The sequence below is a fragment of the Haliotis cracherodii genome, unplaced genomic scaffold (genome assembly GCF_022045235.1).
Source record: "Haliotis cracherodii isolate W230 unplaced genomic scaffold, xgHalCrac1.p SCAF_9, whole genome shotgun sequence".
NCBI lineage: Eukaryota > Metazoa > Mollusca > Gastropoda > Lepetellida > Haliotidae > Haliotis > Haliotis cracherodii.
In genome coordinates, this window is record NW_027266343.1 from 21,155,090 (window position 1) to 21,178,734 (window position 23,645).

At 40.8% G+C, this 23,645-nt stretch overlaps 1 protein-coding gene across 1 annotated transcript; it reads right to left on the reverse strand.

Moving 5' to 3' along the window:
* Positions 1-7,315: 7,315 nt before the first annotated feature.
* LOC139452859 (uncharacterized) lies at positions 7,316-21,233 on the reverse strand. Its single transcript, XM_071234497.1, has 7 exons — positions 21,194-21,233; positions 17,026-17,149; positions 13,093-13,252; positions 12,067-12,284; positions 11,397-11,645; positions 9,042-9,125; positions 7,316-8,500 (listed from the first exon to the last, which is right to left on the reverse strand). Exons 2-7 carry the CDS (start codon positions 17,081-17,083, stop codon positions 7,797-7,799), a joined length of 1,473 nt encoding a protein of 490 aa, XP_071090598.1. The 5' UTR covers positions 17,084-17,149; positions 21,194-21,233; the 3' UTR covers positions 7,316-7,796.
* Positions 21,234-23,645: the final 2,412 nt, after the last annotated feature.

Here is a 23,645-nt window from a genome sequence, read left to right on the forward strand (position 1 = left end):
CAGTCATACCGTGGGTCTTGGGGAACTTTGGTTTCTATGAAGACGTCGGTTCCTTGTGCTCTCACCCTTGACCAAACTGTCTCTCGTTTGGCGGCTCAGGATTGTTTGTTTGAAGTAAATGTCATTTTTTTCATATTTACTCCACTTTACACATGCACGTTGCCGTATGTGTACTTGTGACGGGTAAGGATGTCGAACTGTCAACGTTCACCATAATCCGTCCACAAATAGCCCCTTCAATGACAGTTTAAACCTGATAAGCATCGCAATGTTATCTTAACATTTTCCTTGTTTGCTCACTATACAAATCGTTGGTGAAAACAAGGATCGTGTATGAATGAAGTCTACAAGATCAGACATTTTACTTGTTACATGATGAAGAATTAAATGATAGTTTTATAATACAATTGTATCAATACCCTGACAAGCTGCATTGATATATACAACACTCATGTTCCCGGTCGGGTCGGGGATGCCAGGAAACATGCTAATGTCACTGACATGTGTCTAGAGTGTGGATTCAATTAAAATGACGGAAGGACAAAGCACCTGCGATTATTAATAAAAGACTTCAGTAATGAACCCTCCATTGCTGAGGGAGATGCAATAATCACCAACCTGCTAAGTATGTCTTCATCGCCATGGAATCATCAACAAACTAAATAATTCACCAAGATAGCGGGAAATGTTGCGTGCGTCTTCAGCGTTTGAACCCTTCTTCCCCAGTGTAAAGAGGGTCATTTATGTTGCATAAACAATTGCACCGTGACTTACCGGCGTAAGTTCTTTTCTTAATACTGAAAGTATCAGAAATAAAGAATTGCTTCCAAGAATCACGTATACCATGATCATCCCAGTATCTTGAATGACTTACCAGTGACGGTTACAAACCGTCAGAGTAGAAGTATGTCTCCACACACTTCGAATGAGGTTGCTACACCCCCGTACCTCATGGTGCTCGCGTGAGGACAGACCCATTAGCCCTGGGCGGATGTACCTGCTTATTGTTGGGCGGGAAACACATTACACATCATCAATCTTTCAAACATTCACCGAACGACGCGTGACAGACAAATGTATAGTTATCTCTGTAACAATGTACGCCTTGCCTCCTGTACCCTGTTTGAAACAGATCATGTGATTTCAGTCCAATCAATGACAATGGTCTCAAGTAAACGGATCACATATGAATACAAGGAGGAGGGTGGGGAAGGGGGTGAAAGAGCATGGGGAATAAGGCGGCGGGGAAGAAGGAAAGAGAAGGGGCGTAAAATAAAAGGGAAGAAAAGGGAAGAGCAAAGGGTGGGACGAAAAAGAGATTTGTTGCAGATAAACTCATGTGACCTTCCTGGTGCCATTTTAGCCACGTGGTTTCTTCTTCCGATCTCATATACGTCGACGTTCCATGAGACACTGGTCAGACTGAGCAACGATAAAACACTACAGATACACATACAGTCGTTAAACACCTTGGTGGTTTTATTTTGGTATTTTCAGCACTGTCTGGCATGCCACATCCTCTCATACATTGTTACATTCATCTCACTATAGGTAAAACTAGGCTGCTACAAGAAACTGTCGTCAAACGTCATACATGGTTACATTCATCTCACTATAGGTACAACTAGGCTGCTACAAGAAACTGTCGTCAAACGTCATACATGGTTACATTCATCTCACTATAGGTACAGCTAGGCTGCTACAAGAAACTGTCGTCAAACGTCATACATGGTTACATTCATCTCACTATAGGTACAGCTAGGCTGCTACAAGAAACTGTCGTCAAACGTCATACATGGTTACATTCATCTCACTATAGGTACAGCTAGGCTGCTACAAGAAACTGTCGTCAAACGTCATACATGGTTACATTCATCTCACTATAGGTACAGCTAGGCTGCTACAAGAAACTGTCGTCAAACGTCATAGATGTCCGACTGAAGCCACCGTTCAAACAATATAACTCAAGAGTTAATATAACAGTAGTTATGCTTGAACCTATTCTAGGCTGTATGGACCTAAATGTCCATAAGTTCGAAAAACACATTTTCGATAAAACCATACATTCATGTGGGAACTGCTGCAACACCGCTCAATTTCATTTTGTTTGAGAGCAGTATTTTGTAATGAAAAGAGACATGTATATTTATTCTGATGGTTTCGATTTTTATGCAGTCACATACATGTAGGTAAATACCATTAACGTATTAATAAACCCATTTTCAGTCAATGTTAAGAGTTATGTAATTGACGGGTAGACTTAGGCATGTGCACCAAACCGTTACTCCTACATACAGTGTAGACTATGCAGGGTAAGCCAGTCTTCACAGGGACATACGGGTATAGACATGTGTGTTATTGATGCAGGTAGAATAGATGTATATTTTTATTGTAATTTAAAACTACCCACAGTGTAGTACAACACAGTGTGAAAAGCTGTGATTTTAGCATACTAATAACAGACAACACAATGCTTACATGTGTGTTCTCGCTATATTCTCAAATATTCCTTAAATTCGCATGCATATTGGTTCAGATTTATTCAAGTCAAATTGAAACCGTATCGCTTTGTGTTATTTTGGACAAACTCACTTTCGATGCGTCGTACACAAATACATAGAGACTGAGCGTGTTGCGTTTATAAGGAGCTTCAGTATACCTCTGCCGCTGGCGCAAAGTAAGTAAGTAAGTGAGTTAGGTTTAACGTCGCTTTTAAAAGTATTCCAGTTGTGTCACGGCGTGTCAGTTTAATGTGGGAGGAAAGCCTGAAGTGATGCAGGTCTCAAACGTTTACCGCTTCGCCGAAACCCACGAGCACGGGTATGGTGCTGACAAACCTAGAAACATAATCGGGGCGAACCGAGATTCGAACATACAATCATAGGTTTCTGGCGTGCCCAAGGGCCGCAACTCTGCACAGCGAATCGCGGCGCCTTAGACGACTGGGCCACCCGTGCCCCCCTCACCGAACACAAAATGGGATCATATGATGCAAGTTAAAATAAGGAACTGCATTGGACATCAGTATTGTCTCTGATGCGTCGGATATCCTTCACATGCCTATCATAAAATATCTTGAAAGCTTTACTAAGACCTTGAATGTCGCGGCCCTGATAAAACAGCTTCCGAGCAAAACTCATTTGAGGAATTTTGATGTTCGTAGAAAGATTTACCCCACTTCAATAGTTATTTGAACATTATTGAACAATATCAGATCATCGATATATCTTAAGCTTTAGTCACACTTCTTGGTCATATTCCCTTGTTTAGATTTTGCAAATCTGAGCAGAAAATCCTTCTCATATCCATAAAGAAACAGATCTGCAAGAAGGGGAGCAGATTGGTGCCAATGGGGATCTCACTCACATGCTACCAATGAATAAGTCCAGCAGTTCACATATTGTTTTCTCAGTCTACCTCAGATGACATTTGCACTTCTTTTGACAAATCGTTGTGAACCTTTGAGGATAGAGATGGTGCTCCTCCATGGTGACTAGTCTAAATGTCACATCGGCGTTACCTTCACCCTATACCCTCCGATAGTAACACATGCACGGAAGTCAATAAACAATGAATATTTTCCTTACTTTTGTCGTGTGTGTTAGTGGTGTACAAAGATGAACAATAAAAGGTTTTGAAATAATTGAACTTGGCTTTTTTCTGAGGTTACACAAATTTAATCAGATCCTTTGAGGGTTTTGAGAATCCCCATGGTATTAGTTCCACTGGTCTCAAACACCTCTGTGAACATACAGAAAGTCCCTCCTTCATTGTAATAAGGATTAGGTTTAATCTTCGAAACATGCATTTGATGATACATTTGAATTACATTGGAATTAGTAATATATCTTTCTTTTTACGGAATATTTTATTGAACTTTGGGATCTATTACCAAAAAGGAATGGACATGTCTTCACGTTTTAGAGTCAAGCCAAGTTTACACCAGAGCACCAGCGATGATAGCTTGTATACCCAATGTTTCGTTGAGGCACGTGCAGATTATGATATGACTGATGATGTAACGAAGGTAAAAGAGAGCGAATGCATAGCACGGGCGGAGACCTGGTGATGCACATCGCCAAACCACACTCCTTCTGAGCAGTATCAGCCCACACGCCTTGTAACGAAACGAACAAGTGAACGAGGTGAAATGATATATGATTCCATTTGTTTGCTAATATTTCGTGTTAATTACCAAGAGGCACCCTTGATAGAGTACACACGCTTTGTATGCGTATACCGTGTAACAATGTAGACAAAAAGTTGATGATGACGACTGTACTACGACGTTTCGGTATAGACCCTATTGCTGTTGGCAAGCAGTATGCTGTTTACAGACCTTATCACAGTATAATGAAAAGAAATGCTCATCAAACAACTGGAATACCGCGTTGTTCTAAAGGCATCAATGAGGTCACATCGCTCTTAACAGAAACAATGTATGTGCAGGGAACTGGCAGTAGAACTGTTCGAGTAGAACTCATTCCTCCGTCACTTTACAAATTATTAACGTATTGTGTCAAATCTTTTCAATACATTCACCGTAGTATAGCTCTGAAACTCTTTATTCCCAGCAGCAAAAATATATAGTTGATTGTGTGCTTTATTTGTTTAAAACCTTTATCACCCTCTCCATATGTTCAAGGCTTATCTGTAATGCTTCAAAGGAGCACATGCACGCATCAGCTAACACATTTGGTCACATTTCCCGAGCTTCATATACAAATTAGTGTGTTTCAGCTGTCAGATAATGGATCAATCTGAGCGTACATACTTATCAAACACGTTAAGAGAGATGAAACTGATCTTGTCGACATATAAACTGAGGACCAAAAGAAACGTTACCAACATTAACTGATTTGCCACTTTGAAACAAAGATGCCAACCTGTTCAAAAACAGTAACGAACAAGAATACAGCCTTCATGTTCTCCGTCGTTCTTTGCACGTGCTTTGCGGATTTTGGGATATATTGGTGTTTTTCAGCAATTTTTTAAAACATTCTTTCCCAAATTATCGTGCAATTTCCGGGTATAAATTACGCACGGATCTGTTCCCTATCATTGGTTGCGATGATTAACACCAAAGAACATGCCAAGACTGACTGCTGTCCAGAGTGAGAGAGCCATAGGTATGCTGCAGATGGGAGCGACACAGAGAGCGGTTGCCATTAACATGAACTGCTCCAAGATGACCATTACCAGTCTGGTCGCACGTCTCCGACAGACTGGCAGAACCGCAGACAGACCACGGAGTGGCAGACCAAAGGTCAGGACCCCGCAGGATGACCGCTTTTTACGGGTACTTTATCTGAGGAACAGATTTCTTACTGTGGCGTCATCAGCTGCCAACAGCTTAGGACATCCGGTCAGCAGACAAACAGTGACGATACGACTACGACATTATGGTCTCCGGGCTTATCGCCCTTTCACGGGCATGACCTTGACCCGTCAACATCGACGTGCCAGATTGACGTGGTGCAGGCAAACTCAGCGATGGCAAAAAAAGGGAATGGCGGCGAGTTCTGTTTAGTGACGAGAGCAGGTTCCAACCCTTCAAACCTGATGGGCGTACGCGAGTTTATCGACGACGTTGTGTCCAGGAGGTGGAACCCTACGGGGGCGGAAGTGTGATGGTCTGGGGCGGCGTTTGCGGGGACGAGAAGACAGAACTTGTCATCATCGAAGGCAATCTGACAGCACAACGCTACAATGACAATATCTTACGGCCAGTGGTTCTTCCTTTCATCCGGCGTCAACAACGGACGGTGTTCCAACAAGATAACGCCACACCCCATAAAGCCCGTATTACTAGAGACTTTCTCAACGCCGACAACGTGGCTGTCCTGCCGCGGCCAGCTCGATCACCAGATCTGTCACCCATAGAAACGTCAACATCCTCCCTTCACGAGACAAGCGTTGATCGTTGCCCTCCGTGAGGAATGGAATAGGATACCGCAGTCGATGTGAGGACGCTTGTCTACTCAGTTCGACGCCGCATTCGAAGATGCATTGCTGCTCATGGAGGTCATATCCCGTATTGAACGGTCTGGGCCGTCGTCAAATTAAAGTTGTAACCAATGTTGTTGATCGAATACTGGACGAATGACCCCTTGTCAAGAAATGTCCCTTTTTGGAGGTCAAAGACTTTGTTGTTGAATTAGTAAATTCGCATTTTACTGTTCTGAAAGATGAATTTCTACAATACAATTGTTATTGCTGCTTCAAATTGTGTTGGTCATATTGTATCCTAGAAATATCGTTGGTAACGTTTCTTTTGGCCGTCAGTTTATAAGTTCAAGGATAGTGTCTTCATACACAGCAAAATCAACATATACCGACATATGTTCACAGGATGATGAGCAGTATATTCATCCACAATTACATCAGCGTATATATATTTTAACACAGGTGATGGGTAGTGACAAGTGCTCCAAACAATCCCCGACAAAATGTGCTGGTTGTTAAAGTAACGTAACATGACATTTTGAATCAGTCGCGTTAATGTAAGTACAAGAAACCATATCATTGTTAAGCTGCCGATTGCTTGCAACAATCACATAATCCAATTGGATACAAGAAACCTGTCCTAGGTATGGTGACTTGATGCTGCTCCATGGTGGAGATTGCGTCATACATCACACGAGACGCAATGCTATCAGAGAAAGGATCAATTGGCATGTGTCAAATCTCAAATATTGTTCATTCAAAATGTAATTAAACTATCCTGAAAGCTTGATATCGTGAAGCTACTTGTAACACGTAATAATACACAAACCATATACATTTCTTGCCTATATATGTCCCAATTGTGTGGTTGTGTACGGTTCAAGTAGGCATCTTAAGACTATGACTAAGACTATGGGTAATACGTGGTTGAAAGACTTACACGAATAGTGTCAAGGCAAATCCTTCTATTTAGCTCTGTGTCTGGAGTTGACTACAATCAACAGAGTAACACTTTGATGACTAATATCTCCCCAACTTAACTGACCCCACAACAGTTCATGTCACAAGAAAAGAATATCCGCAGTGTACAGAAGCTGGACGTTAGATGTATGCTGTCCACCTTATAGGGGAACTGAGGGTGTCCACTGTAAGAGCCTGTACGTTCAATACAAACAAATGGTCTGGTTGCCCAAAGTGCTATTTGTGAAACGACTAATGTAAGTCATTGTTGAAGCATGGAAGTATAAAGGGCCTAGTGCTGAAATATGGCTGCGCAAGATGGAGTTCTTCATATCGGCAAACAACAGATTGTGAATTCTGGTGTATTTTATTATAAAACATAGTGTAACCATTGAACATGACACCCAAAACATTAAACAAGGACAGACGTGTAGAGATCCACCACATTATTTTCGGAGGATCTTTTTAGAAGTGAGTCATTAAAAGAACTTGCAAATTGATATCCTCGTGTTCTCAATGTCAAACGCATGACCCATGACAAAAACAGAAATGTATGAAAACAAAAGAAAATAATTTGCCTCGAAGAAATACCTCAAGCCTACTTTCCTTAATATCGACTCTCATCCTCAACCTTCCCACTCAGTGGTGATGAAATGGCAAACACCTTACTGCTACTATTTCTATTTTCACAATCTTATTAACCATCCATCCCCTTGATGTTACTGTCTTCAACGCAGTGACCCTCTAGAATGAAAGTCATAACATGCTAATTTGCGGTATTGTCTTCCGAATAATACCAACATCCATATACACACGAAGCAACTGAAATATATGGCACAAACTGGACATCGAAATACAAGCACCGTGAACACAGACAGCTGCCCAGCTCCTCACAAGTCCGTGCTCATGTACGTCCGATAAATGTACTTGGAACTACTTGAAGATGCATCAAGATCAACGTCATCGCTTTTGGCATCATTAGAGTCGCATTCTATTTCAATTGCAAGGATATCACGCGGTTCGGTAGGGTCGTCCTCATCTGACCAATCATATGTCCTGGATGAGGTTTTGCGTTGTAAAGTTCCATTGGGAACTTTGTCGTCTTCTCCGACGTCCGTGTTCATAATCTTACCGAAAGAATGCTCACTTAAAACCTCGGCATTTGTCAATGGATCACCGTTTTCTTCTTTAGTGTCATTTGATGTGTCGTTTTGTGAAAGATGCTGCATATGCAGTTTCACAGCATTCATGTGATCTGTAATGTTGAGGTGGCTGCGATCAGCGAATGTGATCTCAACGGGTTTTCTCTTTTTACGCTTCAAGTTTCTATGTGCGTTTTTGCAATGGCGCGGCAAGGTAAAGAGGTCACACAAGATGATCGCGCCTATGACTGAGAATGAGACGATGACGGCTGATGACCCCACGTATGTTGCGGAGGGTCTAGAGTCTGGAACGCTGGTCCTCTTGAGCGTTGTCTGGCGAGCTTTAAATACGACATTCATAGACTGAAGTTCCTTAACTTCCTCAGGCACCGGCTCTGTCGTGTTTGGATCAATTGACCTTAGTTGTGTGCAAAACAAACTCGAGGTCGGTTCTGCAAGATAGAATATTCAATACACTGGAAGTACATGAATTTCTCTATACAAAAGCATATCCAGCACAAACAAAGCATCGACAAAGTAGTAAAAAATACGAATTTAAGCTTTCTCTGATTGACATGGTGGGTTATGTGTGTTTTAAAAAAATCTCTCACTGTCTGACTTTTGTTGCCCGCTTTGAAAGATTGTTGTTTGTGATCCTTTCTTCTACCAATGGCTAACTACTCGCACAGCCAACTGCTCTGAATGTTAGAGATTTGTAACCGTTTTTATCTACCAATGGCTAACTACTCGCACAGCTACCTGCTCCGAAAGGTAGGGATCGGATTTTATCGGTTTCTTCTATCAATGACCAACTACTGGTTCTACCAGTGGCTAAATACTCGCACAGCCAACTGCTCTGAACGAGACGGGTTTGTGATCAGTTTCTTCCACCAATGGCGAACTACTCATTCTGCAATGGCTAACTACTCGTACAACTACGATGAGAGAGGATAATGTACAGCCGTTAACACTGTATTGACAGCAATGCGTCACCTGGGGTTGTTGGGTCTGGTGTTGTCTTGTACTCCTGTGTGATGATGCCGATGGGGGAGACGGTAAACCCTGCTTTCAGGCGACCTGGTGACATAGGATATCATTCATGGTACTGCCGGAAACATATACACAAACACGTCGTGTATACACATACGTACGTTGTGGTTATTGATGTAGCAGCAGAGACATGGTTAACTACTAACTGGGCTGCAGATAGTCAGGGCACATGCTAATCTACATACAACCAGGCACTTGTAATGTGAAAGGGATGTTTTTCATCATAGAGCGAATGCATACAATCCCCCCTCCCCCCAAAACTCCCCCCCCCAAAAAAAAAAACAACAACAACAAAAAACAAAACAAGACAAAAAAAACCGAAAAAAACAACAATTAGTATATTGAAGGCTATAAAATTTATGCAACATGTCAACTCGTACGTAGCACCACAAATAGTATACTTAATTCATGTTCCAGATATTTTCATGCCATGTGGGGGCGGTCGTCTAGCCTAGTGGTTAAAGCGTTCGCTCGTCACGCCGAAGACCCGGGTTCGATTCCCAACATGGGTACAATGTGTGAAACCCATTTCTGGTGTCCCCCGCTGTGATATTGCTGGAATATTGCTAAAGGCGGCGTAAAACCAAACTCACTCACTCACTCACTCATGCCATGAGTACATTTTAAGAAGTGTATTTAATACTTATTCGTTCATGGCGATATGCACGGAAAGAAACCAGTGTAATAGTGTGTAAATCCATGTTGGGAATTTACGCAATGATATGAAGGACTGGAGTATCGATCCTAATAGGAACAAGTATTATCAAAGGCTTTTGCTGACGCCCACATTTAGGTTTCCCTCGTGTTTACATTTCTACAGGACAAGGCAATACACGCCGAACTTTGGGATCACTTTGCCTATAATGTTAAATCTGATCTGGCCTGTTTTCATTCCGGTCTTTAAATAGACGTGACGAACACTCGTGAAGAAGAGGTTCTGGTCATATAGTACTGTAGTAGAAGTCTCTGGTCACACATTATATGTAGTAGACAGTCTCTGGTCATATACTATATGTAGTAGACAGTCCCTGGTCACACGTTATATGTAGTAGACAGTCTCTGGTCATATACTATATGTAGTAGACAGTCTCTGGTCATATACTATATGTAGTAGAAGTCTCTGGTTATATGATATATGTAGTAGACAGTCTCTGGTTATATACAATATGTAGTAGACAGTCTCTGGTTATATACTATATGTAGTAGAAGTCTCTGGTTATATAATATGTGTAGTAGACAGTCTCTGGTTATATACTATATGTAGTAGAAGTCTCTGGTTATATACTATATGTAGTAGACAGTCTCTGGTTATATACAATATGTAGTAGACAGTCTCTGGTTATATACTATATGTAGTAGAAGTCTCTGGTTATATAATATGTGTAGTAGACAGTCTCTGGTTATATACTATATGTAGTAGAAGTCTCTGGTTATATAATATATGTTTAGACAGTCTCTGGTCATATACAATATGTAGTAGAAGTCTCTGGTTATATACTATATGTAGTAGAAGTCTCTGGTTATATGATGTATGTAGTAGACAGTCTCTGGTTATATACTATATGTAGTAGACAGTCTCTGGTTATATACTATATGTAGTAGACAGTCTCTGGTTATATAGTATACGTAGTAGAAGTCTCTGGTTATATAATATATGTAGTAGACAGTCTCTGGTTATATACTATATGTAGTAGACAGTCTCTGGTTATATACTTTATGTAGTAGAAGTTTCTGGTCATATACTATATGTAGTAGACAGTCTTTGGTTATATACTATATGTAGTAGAAGTCTCTGGTTATATAATATATGTAGTAGACAGTCTCTGGTCATATACTATATATAGTAGAAGTGTCTGGTTATATAATATATGTAGTAGACAGTCTCTGGTCATATACTATATGTAGGGGACAGTCTCTGGTTATATACTATATGTAGTAGAAGTCTCTGGTTATATCATATATGTAGTAGACAGTCTCTGGTCATATACTATATGTAATAGAAGTCTCTGGTCATATATTATATGTAGTAGACAGTCTGTGGTCATATACTATGGGTAGTAGACAGTCTCAGGTCATATATTATATGTAGTAGACAGTCTCTGGTTATATAATATATGCAATAGACAGTCTATGGTCATATACTATATGTAGTAGACAGTCTCTGGTAATATACTATATGCACTAGACAGTCTGTGGTCATATACTATATGTAGTAGACAGTCTGGTCATATGCTATATGCAGTAGACAGTCTCTGGTCATAAACTTCAAGACAGTAGCAAGATGGCAGTGAAGCTCACCTGTATCACATGTACGGTGGTAGTAGTCGAGCTCCTCGTCGTTCTCCGTGAACCGGATCCCGCTTGTGTGACGGTCCACATCACTCAGCTGACAGTAGCGTCTCTTGCTGTTGTATTCAAATGAGCGGCAGGTGAAGTTGACTTCGCTCTCGCACAGCTTCTTGCATTCTTCCAGCTCCTTGCCAGAAGGAATCTCCAAATTGTTGGATATGATGCTAGAGTGGTTATGGCGTAGGAAAGTACACTCACCTGAAAACAGTTGGAACTACACGTATATTATATCCATAAAGTTCAAGTATTATGAGAAATTTAAGCCCCTTAACTGATAGTCTGATATATGACACTTCATGTCGGCGAAGTGAAGTGTTTTGTAACCTATTCCATATGAACCTTTAGGTAATGTATTACGGGGTATTACAGAAAAAATCTTTTAGAACCATTCATAACCATTAATAACACTATTTATGATCCAAAACTGACTCCAACAGGAGACACCACAATGCTTTGCAGACCAGTGTGACGTCATCGGCTACTAAGACCCCTCAATACAATGACATCATCAATGGATCTGCTACTGAAGCTGTTAGCAATCTTTATACTAAAAACTCTGCTTATTACTGCCTACAAACTGAAACAGTTGAATCTCGTGTCTTACGGGGTTATACATTACCTTCCTGCAATTCACAGAGTGACGGGAGAGGAGTGCTGCAGTTTTCAGGGGCCCACCAGTACGGCATCATAGTGACAGCTGAGGCACACCGAAATTTGGGGAAAGTTAAATCTCGGATGTAGGTTGTCCGCCAGTTAGTCCATACTGGTTTATCTGAATTACTCCAATGCCACCTGCCTTCTTCGTTCTTCGTGAGGCCGATCCAGAATGTCCAGTCACTGGTGATACAACAAGCGGGGACAGTAATTGACAGTCTGCGGGGACAATAGACTACTCTCTGCCATCTACGTGGTGAACGATAATTATAAAACCGTTTTCATTTGACCAGACCCGTGAAGATCCGTGTTGGAAGAGGTATTCAGCAACCCGTGCTTGTCGTAAGAGGCGACTTACAGGATCGGGTGGTCAGCCTCGCTGACTTGGTTGATGCATGTCATCCTATCCCAACTGCGTAGCTCGATCCTCATTATATCAATCACTGGACTGTCTGGTCCAGACTCGGTTATTTACAGACCGTCGTCATGGCTGGTATGCATGACATCTTTAGTCCTGTTTGCTTTGAAGATTACAGTACCAAAAAAACACTGCAGATGGATAGCGACCATTAACTATACATATCAATGTTTAGAGTACTGCGATATGAGCTGTAGCTTGAAACATTTCATGTTGCCCAGCGCATCCTTGTAATGCTATTTCGTGCACAGAGTGGATATATGATACTGTAAGAACGATTCATGTTTACAAACTCACCCTTCCAGATGTATGATGGGCAGAGGTAATATATGATACTGCATGAACTATGCATGTTGACAAACTCACCCTTCCAGCTGTATGGTGGGCAGAGAGAATATATGATACTGCATGAACGATGCATGTTGACAAACTCACCCTTCCAGCTGTATGGTGGGCAGAGGGAATATATGATACTGCATGAACGATGCATGTTGACAAACTCACCCTTCCAGCTGTATGGTGGGCAGAGGGAATATATGATACTGCATGAACGATGCATGTTGACAAACTCACCCTTCCAGCTGTATGGTGGGCAGAGTGGATATGCTCCTGATGATTGCCAGATCTCCCCCCATGTCCCGGCATGCATCTGCCGCGTCCCCCCAGGGCAGCCTGAGGGGGTTGAGGACGTAGGTCCGTCCAGACTCGTACTCCTCCTCCTGGCCGCCGACATCTGAAGCATAGACCACGTACACGTATAACGCGCAGGATAGATTGTGTGATGGTGGTGGAGGGACACGGTGTAGTCTCCAGTATTACGAGAAATAGTAAGCTGTGAGTCCAATGCCAGGAGTTGAAAATGGAAAGAATGGCAAATATGTAGTTATTAAGTCATTTGGAAGAAACTCCAGTGTGAAGTGTTTGAAACTGGGTTGGTTTTGACTATCGTATTTTTGCCAGACATGCCCTGTTTGGAGGGTTGTCCGTTACATTTGTCTGTCTGAAAGTAACATGCTCTGTTTGAGGTTTAATAACGTGGGTCACATATTTATCTGTAATTTAGATTATATACTACATATTCCTGAAGACCTATTTTCTATCCATACGTTACAGTTCATGCAGGAATAGATACCACGTGTATACTTCATACATCTCCACGAATCTGTATGCTGTGTCACAAAGGGGGAAGGTACTGAACCGCCATAGACTGAACAGCATGCCATCTGTTTATAACTACAGAGACTGCCAGCTTACCCCAACTTGCGCCTCCTCTGGCATTGCATCGGAGAACATGGTCTCTTTAACACATGTTGCTGTTAAACAGTTTCTTGAAGCAAATTCCTATACATGGTGATAGAATTAGGACATTTAGCATTATAGTTTAGGCCCACCGACACCAGCGTACATCAAGAGGCTCAGTAGTAGTCAATCTCTTGGCACAAGGAGCAAGGATATACACCTAGTATCAGTGGGTATGTAGAGATTGTCCTGTATGGAAGACTTTATTCAGAACTGGTTCACTGGGCATGAACATCATGTGTAAACGCTGTCTGCAAAATACGGGGAATGAAATGTTACTGACAGCACACACGCTTACTGGATCACGGCTGACTGTCTCACAAATTAGTCACGTTCCGGGATTACATGAGGCATCATCAATTCACGAGGCCATTGTGAACAAGCACATACATGACTGGCCAACAGAGATTATAGTCAACCATTTATGTTTGCAACTTAACAATAACCCTAGGGAATTACGACAGTATAAGTACGAACGCATCCATGCTTCAGTGATGCACTTCTCGCATGACATATCAGCAGATGTTCCAATATGTGCAGCAGCATGTACTGAACTGCTAGTACGGCTGTCACAAGAACGTCGTCCGCTATTTTCGTCAATGTCCCCCTGCTGTTGTCACAGAGTGACTTAATAGCACTATGTTAGGGCGACGTATTATTACTGTAGAATTACAGTTTCTGAACTACTTCCCGCTTGTACAGGGTTGAGTTACAAATCGTTTAGGAAATCTCGACTATTTGACATGATGTAATCCAACTGTGTCATTGTCTAACACATTTCACATTAAGATATGTATTGCCTTAATCCATTTTCCCCTGGGACACATCTTTGTAAGTCCCATGTCCAGGGCAACGCCATTGTCTCTTCGTCTGTCCATTGTAGTCTAATAGTGTATATATATGTTTACATCTTTACTGTTAGTCAGTCTGGTATTCCGACAGTACCTGTATGTACAGCCGCGAGTAGGATACACCTGCTTGCTGGACTTGACCTGTGGTAGTTGAGTTGTAATCTCCGCCCGACATATTTCTATTAGTAATTGTATTTGTTTGTTTTATTGCCGACTAAAGAAGTTTAGACTCAATATATTTTTCGTCTTCACTCTGAGCTAATTTCCCCGTCAACATACACGTTGACACTGTCAGGCAATATTCCGACAGCCCCTTTGGTGTCTACAGTTCACAACTTTTGAGATATAATTGAGCATGCTTTTCTACGAAGATTTCAAAGAGCATTATACGACTCTTTCACAAACGTTGTTTGATCAGGTTCACAGCGTTGAAAAACGTTTTATGGTAAACATGTTGAGGACATTTCCAAATTTGAAGATGATGCAAAATTATGTCCCCTGGAATTCTTTAATTTTGCATGTTTGTTCTTGTGAACAATTGACTTGCCTTTACATGTGATTGTGACGTATGCCACCGGTGGGGAAAGATACGCTCACCTCTCCGAGAGATCCTGGTGCCATCACTTTTTGATAGTGATTCTTAAACACATGCTTTTAACATAGTCGGAATCCTACAATGGACTCTGCTTTTGGAAGAGATTTCTTATGAATATAGAACGAGGTTTATCGCTATTATTTATATTCAAACCATTTCACTGTAAAATTGTGTTTTGAATGTAAATGACAAGACATGTTTAGGAATGCGTTTGAATCTGAATCGGAATAGATATTTGGTGTGTTCTACCAAAACAGGTTTAGGGTCGAAACATGTAAAATGAGCTATCGTATCAGTCTAAACAACACCTTAACTCAACATCCCCATAAAGATGTTTAGAATCCAAACACATATAAACATGGTCAGAATTTATCTAATGATACCGTTGAAGTAAAGCATCTGCGCTGTCGTACTTTCAAATAAATGTGCAGTCGGTACGCAGTATAAATGTGTTTAGAAACTAAACACAAACCTGAGCATGTTACTCGCACACAATTTAGACACGTTTGGGGTGTAAACATGTTTAGGAATGTGAAAAATACTCCCTTTGCCAGCTATCGCTTCCTGTATACTGGAAGTGCAGCAACAACACATTTATGAACACAGGCAGCCCTTCACACTGCCACCTGTGCTACGGATATTGTTGATGTCACCAATGTCAATTTTCCTATGTTAATTTTGTATCAAGGTCGTTGTAAGTCCTTGTGGTATATGTTGCATTGAAGTGCCCGTGAATCTGATGTGTACATCTAATATCAATGCATACCTATAAAACATCTCATCCCTATTTGACTTCATGCCCAATGACATGTACTTGATTTAAACATGTTTAGTTTATTAGGATAATACACAATGATATGCATTTTCTCGACAACATTTTTAAATTATTGTCATGTTTATACATGTTTTAATTTTATTTTTTCTATTCCAAACATGTTTGGATTACGGGGATATTGTGATCAGTTGGTTTTTAGGCTGTTTGACGATAGCTCAGTGCTTAGATTCTGAACGTGTTTTCATAGAACACGCCAAATGTGTATTCCGCTTAGAATTAAAACCCATTCCTAAGCATGTTTAGATCTAAGCATCTCCTGTAGGTATTTATTGTTTAAACACATTCTGTTTTATTTTTCCGATGCTGGGTAGGACGTTGGTATTTTATTACACTGTAAACAAATGTGTTTAGATCCTAAATACAAACTTAAACACGTACTTTGACCATAATCTTGACATGTTTAGGTCATAACATGCCTGGGAATTGTGTTTAACAGCCTAACGTGTATTTCTATTAGCGTTTAATGGGGGTAGAGAAGTGAGTGTGGTAGTTACATGATCACGCTTATATTTCTCGAAAATGATTTCTCGAAACAGCTTTATACTTACTGCACAGTGTCGTCCACAGCCATGGATCAGCTTTATACTTACTGCACAGTGTCGTCCACAGCCATGGATCAGTTTTATACTTACTGCACAGTGTCGTCCACAGCCATGGATCAGCTTTATACTTACTGCATGGTGTCGTCCACAGCCATGGATCAGTTTTATACTTACTGCACAGTGTCGTCAACAGCCATGGATCAGCTTTATACTTACTGCACAGTGTCGTCCACAGCCATAGATCAGTTTTATACTTACTGCACAGTGTCGTCCACAGCCATGGATCAGGTTTATACTTACTACACAGTGTCGTCCACAGCCATGGATCAGCTTTATACTTATTGCACAGTGTCGACCACAGCCATGGATCAGCTTCATACTTACTGCACAGTGTCGTCCACAGCCACGGATCAGCCAAGATGAGGATGAGAGACAAGCGCATGATGAAGCTGACTCGTCATGCGCAGATATATGCACTGGTCAAGGCATTATTCCGGAATCCCTGAAACTATAGAAAAAGCTGTAAGAACAAATAATAGCTTTATACTTTAGCAGTTTACTGCAACAACCTTCAACGTTCACTGTGCAAGTAGCTGAACGTACAAAAATAAACTTGTTAACAGTCATAGGAGATATAAGCTATGTTTATGTCGTTTGGTGAGCGCGATATATAATGTATATAGGTACATGTATACTGAACAGCTTCAATTAATGTGACATGCCTAGGCGTGATGTTGATAAGACGTGTTAGATACGTCAGGGACAAACTTGAGTCTTAAGCGACCAACTGAACCAGACAATTAGGAGCAAGACCTATCCAGCAACCAATTTGGAAGTTACAAATTACCAAATGTAAAAGAACAATTGCTTTCAAAATTCCATCATTTTGTAATATGAAGAATGTTTAAAGTATCTGTTGTGATAAATGCAATGATGAATAGGTCTTCATCTTCACATCCCCTTCTTACCCAAATACTTAACATTCAGTTACAACATTTTCTGATGCCAAAGTTTGAATTGAGAATGATAAGAAGATAGGGGTAAGATGGGAAATTTCAACGCTTTTGGATCAGTAGTGCGTAGTACCGTCAAGATTTGTCAAACATTCAGTGTGTCTCCCAATGTGTCTCCCAATGTCTCCCAATGTCGATTTGGCGGAGTCTGTCCCACTCCTCTTGCAGAGCCTGACCAAGTTCAGCTGACATGACACTATGACCTTGACGCACGCGACTCCCTATCATGCTTCAGACATGTCCGACTCATACTCCTGTGGCCTGGTGAAAATTTGATTCGCCGTTTGAGCTCGATTTCGTAAACCCGGTTTCGGATCAATCGATCCTGTACTGTTGACGTTGACCTGAGACGCACTGAACGGGGTCGATCGGCAACATTTTGGGTTTGTTGGTGCCTGTTCCAAAGGCGTCTAAAGATTGGACGTATTAGCCACTGCAGGCTGACTTCTGCCGCTTTTCATCATATCAATACCCGTAGACGCCCCGCGCGTTACAGAAGCCTCATGGCTAGTACATTCACAAACAATGACGATTGCAGGAAATAATTGTCAACAGAGATTAACCAACCTTCCTTGAAGCTGTCGACATCAAGGAATGACGCCCTACGCACCTGTGTGGCACTACTGCTGGATATAGGTTTAAATTATAGGATAGGTTTTGGTGTTAAGTTATTTGCATAGAATGTTTGTCGCAAACACTTATCTTTGTTCTTGTTTCTATATATTAACATTCGCCTACTATTTAAAGAGTATATACAATTGCATATGATGACAAACTTTGTTTTTGAATACTAGTAGTTTATTATCTTTCAGAAAATGGCAACGCGCCATTATATGTTACAGTCAATGAGTAAAATGACTGAAATTCCCACTTAGGCAAATACAAACCTCTAAATATTTTACAAATTGACTAAAAATATGTACTTTTATAATATACTGAACAACAAAAGTTCCTGTGACATTGAATAAGATTTAATGCAAAGTTGTGTTTTTTACCAAATCTAAAACAATTTCGGTTTGCAACAGATAAAAGACTCTGTAAGTGTTCAAATGGTTTAATTTGCCATACCGACTTCAGATAATGCGTGATTTCATAAAAAAACCACGAACTTGCCAAAATGTCAATTTACAAATCAAAAGCGTGTGTGTCCACCTCTGGTTGCGATGCAAGCAACACATCTCCGTCTCATGGAATGGACCAGGCGTCGCACAAAGTCCTGTGGGATATCTGTCCGTATCTGTTCGAGCATGTTTCGAAGTTCGTGGAGTGTCTGTGGAACACGTCGTTGACGTCGAAGGCGCCGATTCATCTCACCCCACATGTGCTCGATTGGTGAGAGATCAGGGGAGCGAGCTGGCCAGGGGGTGACATTCACGTTGTTTTGTTGAAGAGAATCCTGAACAAGTCGAGCAATGTGAGGCCGGGCGTTGCCATGTTGAAAGGTAATGCCTGGGCCATGACGACGCAAAAACGGTAGAACAACAGGGCCGATGATCTCGTCGCGGTAGCGCTGTCTATTGATATTTCCCTCTACCACTATCAAACGGGTCCTCTGTCTTGCTGTAATCCCACCCCATACCATATCGCTGCCGCCCCCGAGCCCGATCTTCTTCCATGACGCAATGATTGGCGTAACGTTCACCTCGACGTCGGTACACTCGAATCCGTCCATCGCTGTGGCTGAGGTGAAACCGAGACTCGTCAGTGAATAGAACTTGTCCCCACTGCATGGCCGTCAAGCGTAGACGCTGTCAGTACCACTATAGACGTGCTTGCTGGTGGTCTTCTGTAAAAATGGGACGTCTGGCGGGTCTTCTGGCGACAATCACTGCACATCTGAGGCGACGACGTACGGTTTGTGGAGATATTCGTTGTAGGCAAGGGATGCTTCTTGCAGTCACTGTTGCTGGCTGAAATCGATTTCGTAGGTGTGTTGTTCGAATCCAGTTGTCTTGTCGATTATTGGTTACGCGTGGCCTGCCACTCCGAGGGTGGTCTCTGACTGCATTCGCCTGTTGCTAACGTTTCCCCAAACACCAAATGGTGGTTTTTTTTTACGTTAAATTGTCTTGCAACATCACGTTGACTCGATCCTGCTTCAAGTATACCAATGGATCGCAGACGCTCATTTTCGGACAGGCGTGGCATTTCGTAATGTCGAATAATTGCGTAATTTTGTTGTTTTTCTGAGTGGTTGTTGTCAGCACGATGCTAAACAATGCATATGGAATCCTGTTAACGCACATGTTTTTATACCCATTCTTGGGTAGTGAAATGCAAGGGGCTTGCATAAAGGTCAACTTCTGCATGGAAAGCATGCTTTTGTGTAGCAGTTGCGTTTTTTTTACTTGATTCCATACATGTACTACAATATTGAAAACCAAACTTACAATCATGTTGTTTGATTTCATTTCCCAATAAATGAAAATGGTAGGATTAAAAGAATATTGAATATTTAGGCAGTTTGTACATTGCCACAGTGAATCACATTTTACACATGGACTGTAACAAAGATACTATATTTAGCTGCATAAAGCACACGGATGATAAAAGCTGCACAAGTTGATACACTCGGTGTGAAAAGTTGTGATTGTTTATAAAATGATCTATGGAATGCGAGGCTTCTTGAAAACGAAGAAATGCATTTCTGGTGGTAATTAAACCTAAAAGCTGTTGTTTTTGTTTTTAAAAACAGTAATACAGTGTCTTCGTTCAATTACTTATTAGATTAACCGCATGCTCACATTGTCAGTTCTAGAAGATCGTGAAAATGTATTGCAATACACAATTGTAAACTAATGTGTGGTATTTATGCTCCGGCAGTCTCCCATTGTTTAGATTCAGTTTCCACTGTGCAGACAATGATGTGTCCAAAGGTTAAGACAAAGAGAAAGTCTTTTACAATAAAAACGATCGATGCAAAGCAAGAACATGTTACAATCAACAATGGCAAAGCAAGAACATGTTACAATCAACAATGGCAAAGCAAGAACATGTTACAATCAACAATGGCAAAGCAAAGTTTGTTGTTTGACTCACAGACCAGTGAACATTTTACCTTCTGAGTTTTGAGTTTTGTCCAAAACTTTGCAATTTAATTGTATTGTTTTGTTTATTGTTATTTGGGAACACATTGTACCATTTTATAATACACGTAATGGCTCACAGAACACAATGCACAGCGTTGAGACTCAAAACAAAGTATTTGGAAATAAATAGATTCTATAAAAGGTTTGCGGAAAGGTTTCAATGGAATTTGTGCGTGACCTTTATCACAATAACTCTCAGTGAATTTATTTGCATAATAACTGACTGTGTATTAAATAAAGAAAAAACCTCTAATCACGCTCTTTAATCTGAAAAAGGAAATAAAGTAATCACGACTATATTTACGCCTATCCTTGGTAACCACCTTCATCACGTTGAACATGGTCTTATGGTCTACAGTAATAATACGTAACAAGTTGGTTTTGTTGCTGTTCTGTTCTGAAACGAACATGTCACAACATCACACATTACATGTGTAAAATACTCCTTACCGTTAGTGTATCTTAGTGGAGAGTAGACTGCATGTGGCACGGGCAGCGCGCTCCCTTCGCACACACTCATCGTGCGATGCATTCTTTAAGAGATACAGGCCACACCGTACACGGGCAGCATCGTCTGATTGGTAAAGACGACAAAGTATACCAATGGATCAATCTGCCACGCTGTCTCTTATCTGATCAATATGTCATCGACAGAGTGTTAAATATGTTCTTCACGACAGTCGCTGGCATAGGTAACTCCCTACAGGAGTGCCAGCTGCACCGTGAAATAGAAATCACTTGCATCACCCGTTATCCGTGTAAATACTAGACACATTAATACTTTATAAGGGTAATGGAGTATTACACAATGTTCGTATACTTCTGAATCGTAATAATCACAGCACCCGAACAATTTCCATATTGTTAAGAAATATCTGCTGACAGCAGAGTCCATTATGTGATTCCCACTATGTCATGAGTATGTGTTTACGAATCACTATCAAATAGCGATGACCCCAGGTGTTTATGAATCACTATCAAATAGCGATGATACCAGGTGTTCGTGAAAAGGTGAGAGTATCCGTCACAAACACATGGAAAAGCAAGTAAATTATTCACCTAAAAAACACGAAATTATATAATACAAGCAAAAGAGGGATTTACATCGGACATAATCACACAATATGACAAATATATCAAAATAAAAGAAGTGCAACATTAACTCACAAGAACCCTCAGCCCTAGGGTATTCAGTCACACTGAACAATGTATATGTTGATGATAATTCTTAATTAGTAAGTACTTTTTAATCTTTTAAACAATATAACAATGGAACACAATATCAGGTAAATTGGATTGTACTGGGACTTTTTTTACTAATCCGCATAAATATCCTAAGTGATTTGTATATAAGATTCAATAGTTCCAAAAAATTGAAATATAGCAATCCTAATGTAACATGCATGACAATGATTCGAAGATAGATGCACATATACAATATGGTATAAATCACATACGGTGATACGACGTTCCGGCGACTGTCTCACATGGCGGATGTCCGTTCTAATGGCATGGTATAGAACTGATTGTTTGCATTGCTAGCATGTGTGATGGCTTCCGTTACATAAAGTAATCTGCTACAATGATGTCAATGTTACAGAGCGGAAAGGCATATGGTTCATGTTCATACTACCTATGTCTTCGCATTGAAAGAATCTCGCCTTTATCAAATCTATTCTGTGCAGAGTACCAAAAAATATTTGTTTAACCTACGGGGAACTGTATCGTATTGGCTGTCTGTGCCATGCCAAGAAAGCATTTGATCATGCTTATGGGGTGTGACAGGCAAAACAATACAGTGCCAAGGCCGCTCGCTGGCAATGAAAGAACATAGGCTGTACTTATCCCAGTCATCACAGACAAAGCAAATTTCATACAAATACATCGTTTGGAAATCAAAATTAATGCTCTGTTTTCTTTAATGACATTACATAATACTGCCATGCCTTACCGTACAATAGAAATGTTTTGAGTCGTTTAATGCGAATCAATTTCTTCAGAGAAATGGTGATACCCTGATGTATCCCACAGGATATATACTCACCAACAAAAGAAACGTGAACCGTAGAAACATGTAGAGAAGTATTTACATTAAAAAGTGATGTTTCCCACGTGCACCACTTCGTGACAAAACTAACAATCAATCAATTGTTACCAGAGTGCGTCTTTATTCTTATCACGATATGGTGCATCTCGAGTCATGGATCTATGACGTCACATGTGATGCGTTTATGAGCGTCGGTTCACACAACAAAACAGTATGCTCGTTTGTGCATCGAACCAAACTAATATCCTTTGGATATGAGTCATTCCTCATTTATTAACCAACATGTATGGAATTCGCGTTTCTTTTGTCGGTGAGTACAAATGGCCAGACAGGATATATACACACTTTCAAATTACCATCGAAACACTATGTGGGAAACATCAACACTACCAAGAAAACTAAAGCCGATAACGCGAAACTGCATTTTTTCACAAATCCAGCAATATTATTGTAGCAGGATCGCTCAGGGTACATGTCCCACGAGCAGGAGGCGAGTGGTATAAAACCTAACCACATGTTCCCTGAGAGATCCTGCTACAGCTAATTTATCTTTCCGACATGTGTCAATATGACGTTGGTAAAGAATTTACAATTGATAAGAAACAGCTGTTGGATTGAGCTGTGGTTAACTTGTGCTGTGTCACCTGACGTTCATTGACTCGGAAAAGGGGAAATGTATTTCCCTCCAAGGCGGGATGCATAGTATTTTATCAAGATCACGTGGTCTAGATAAATCTCATAATACTGAGGTTGGATAAGACGTTGTTTGAACTGACCAATCATTTATAAGATACACGAAAATGAACAACTGCAAAGAACTTGTTTTTTTATGCACTTGTTGTGAAAGGTTTATGT

Coding starts and splice junctions, on each gene's coding strand:
- LOC139452859 (XM_071234497.1), bottom strand. CDS start 17,083: ATGCGCTTGTCTCTCATCCTCATCTTGGCTGATCCGTGGCTGTGGACG. Junction 11,646..12,066: donor ACTCTGTGAATTGCAGGAAG/GTAATGTATAAC, acceptor AACTGTTTTCAG/GTGAGTGTACTTTCCTACGC. Junction 8,501..9,041: donor ACCAGACCCAACAACCCCAG/GTGACGCATTGC, acceptor TCTATCTTGCAG/AACCGACCTCGAGTTTGTTT.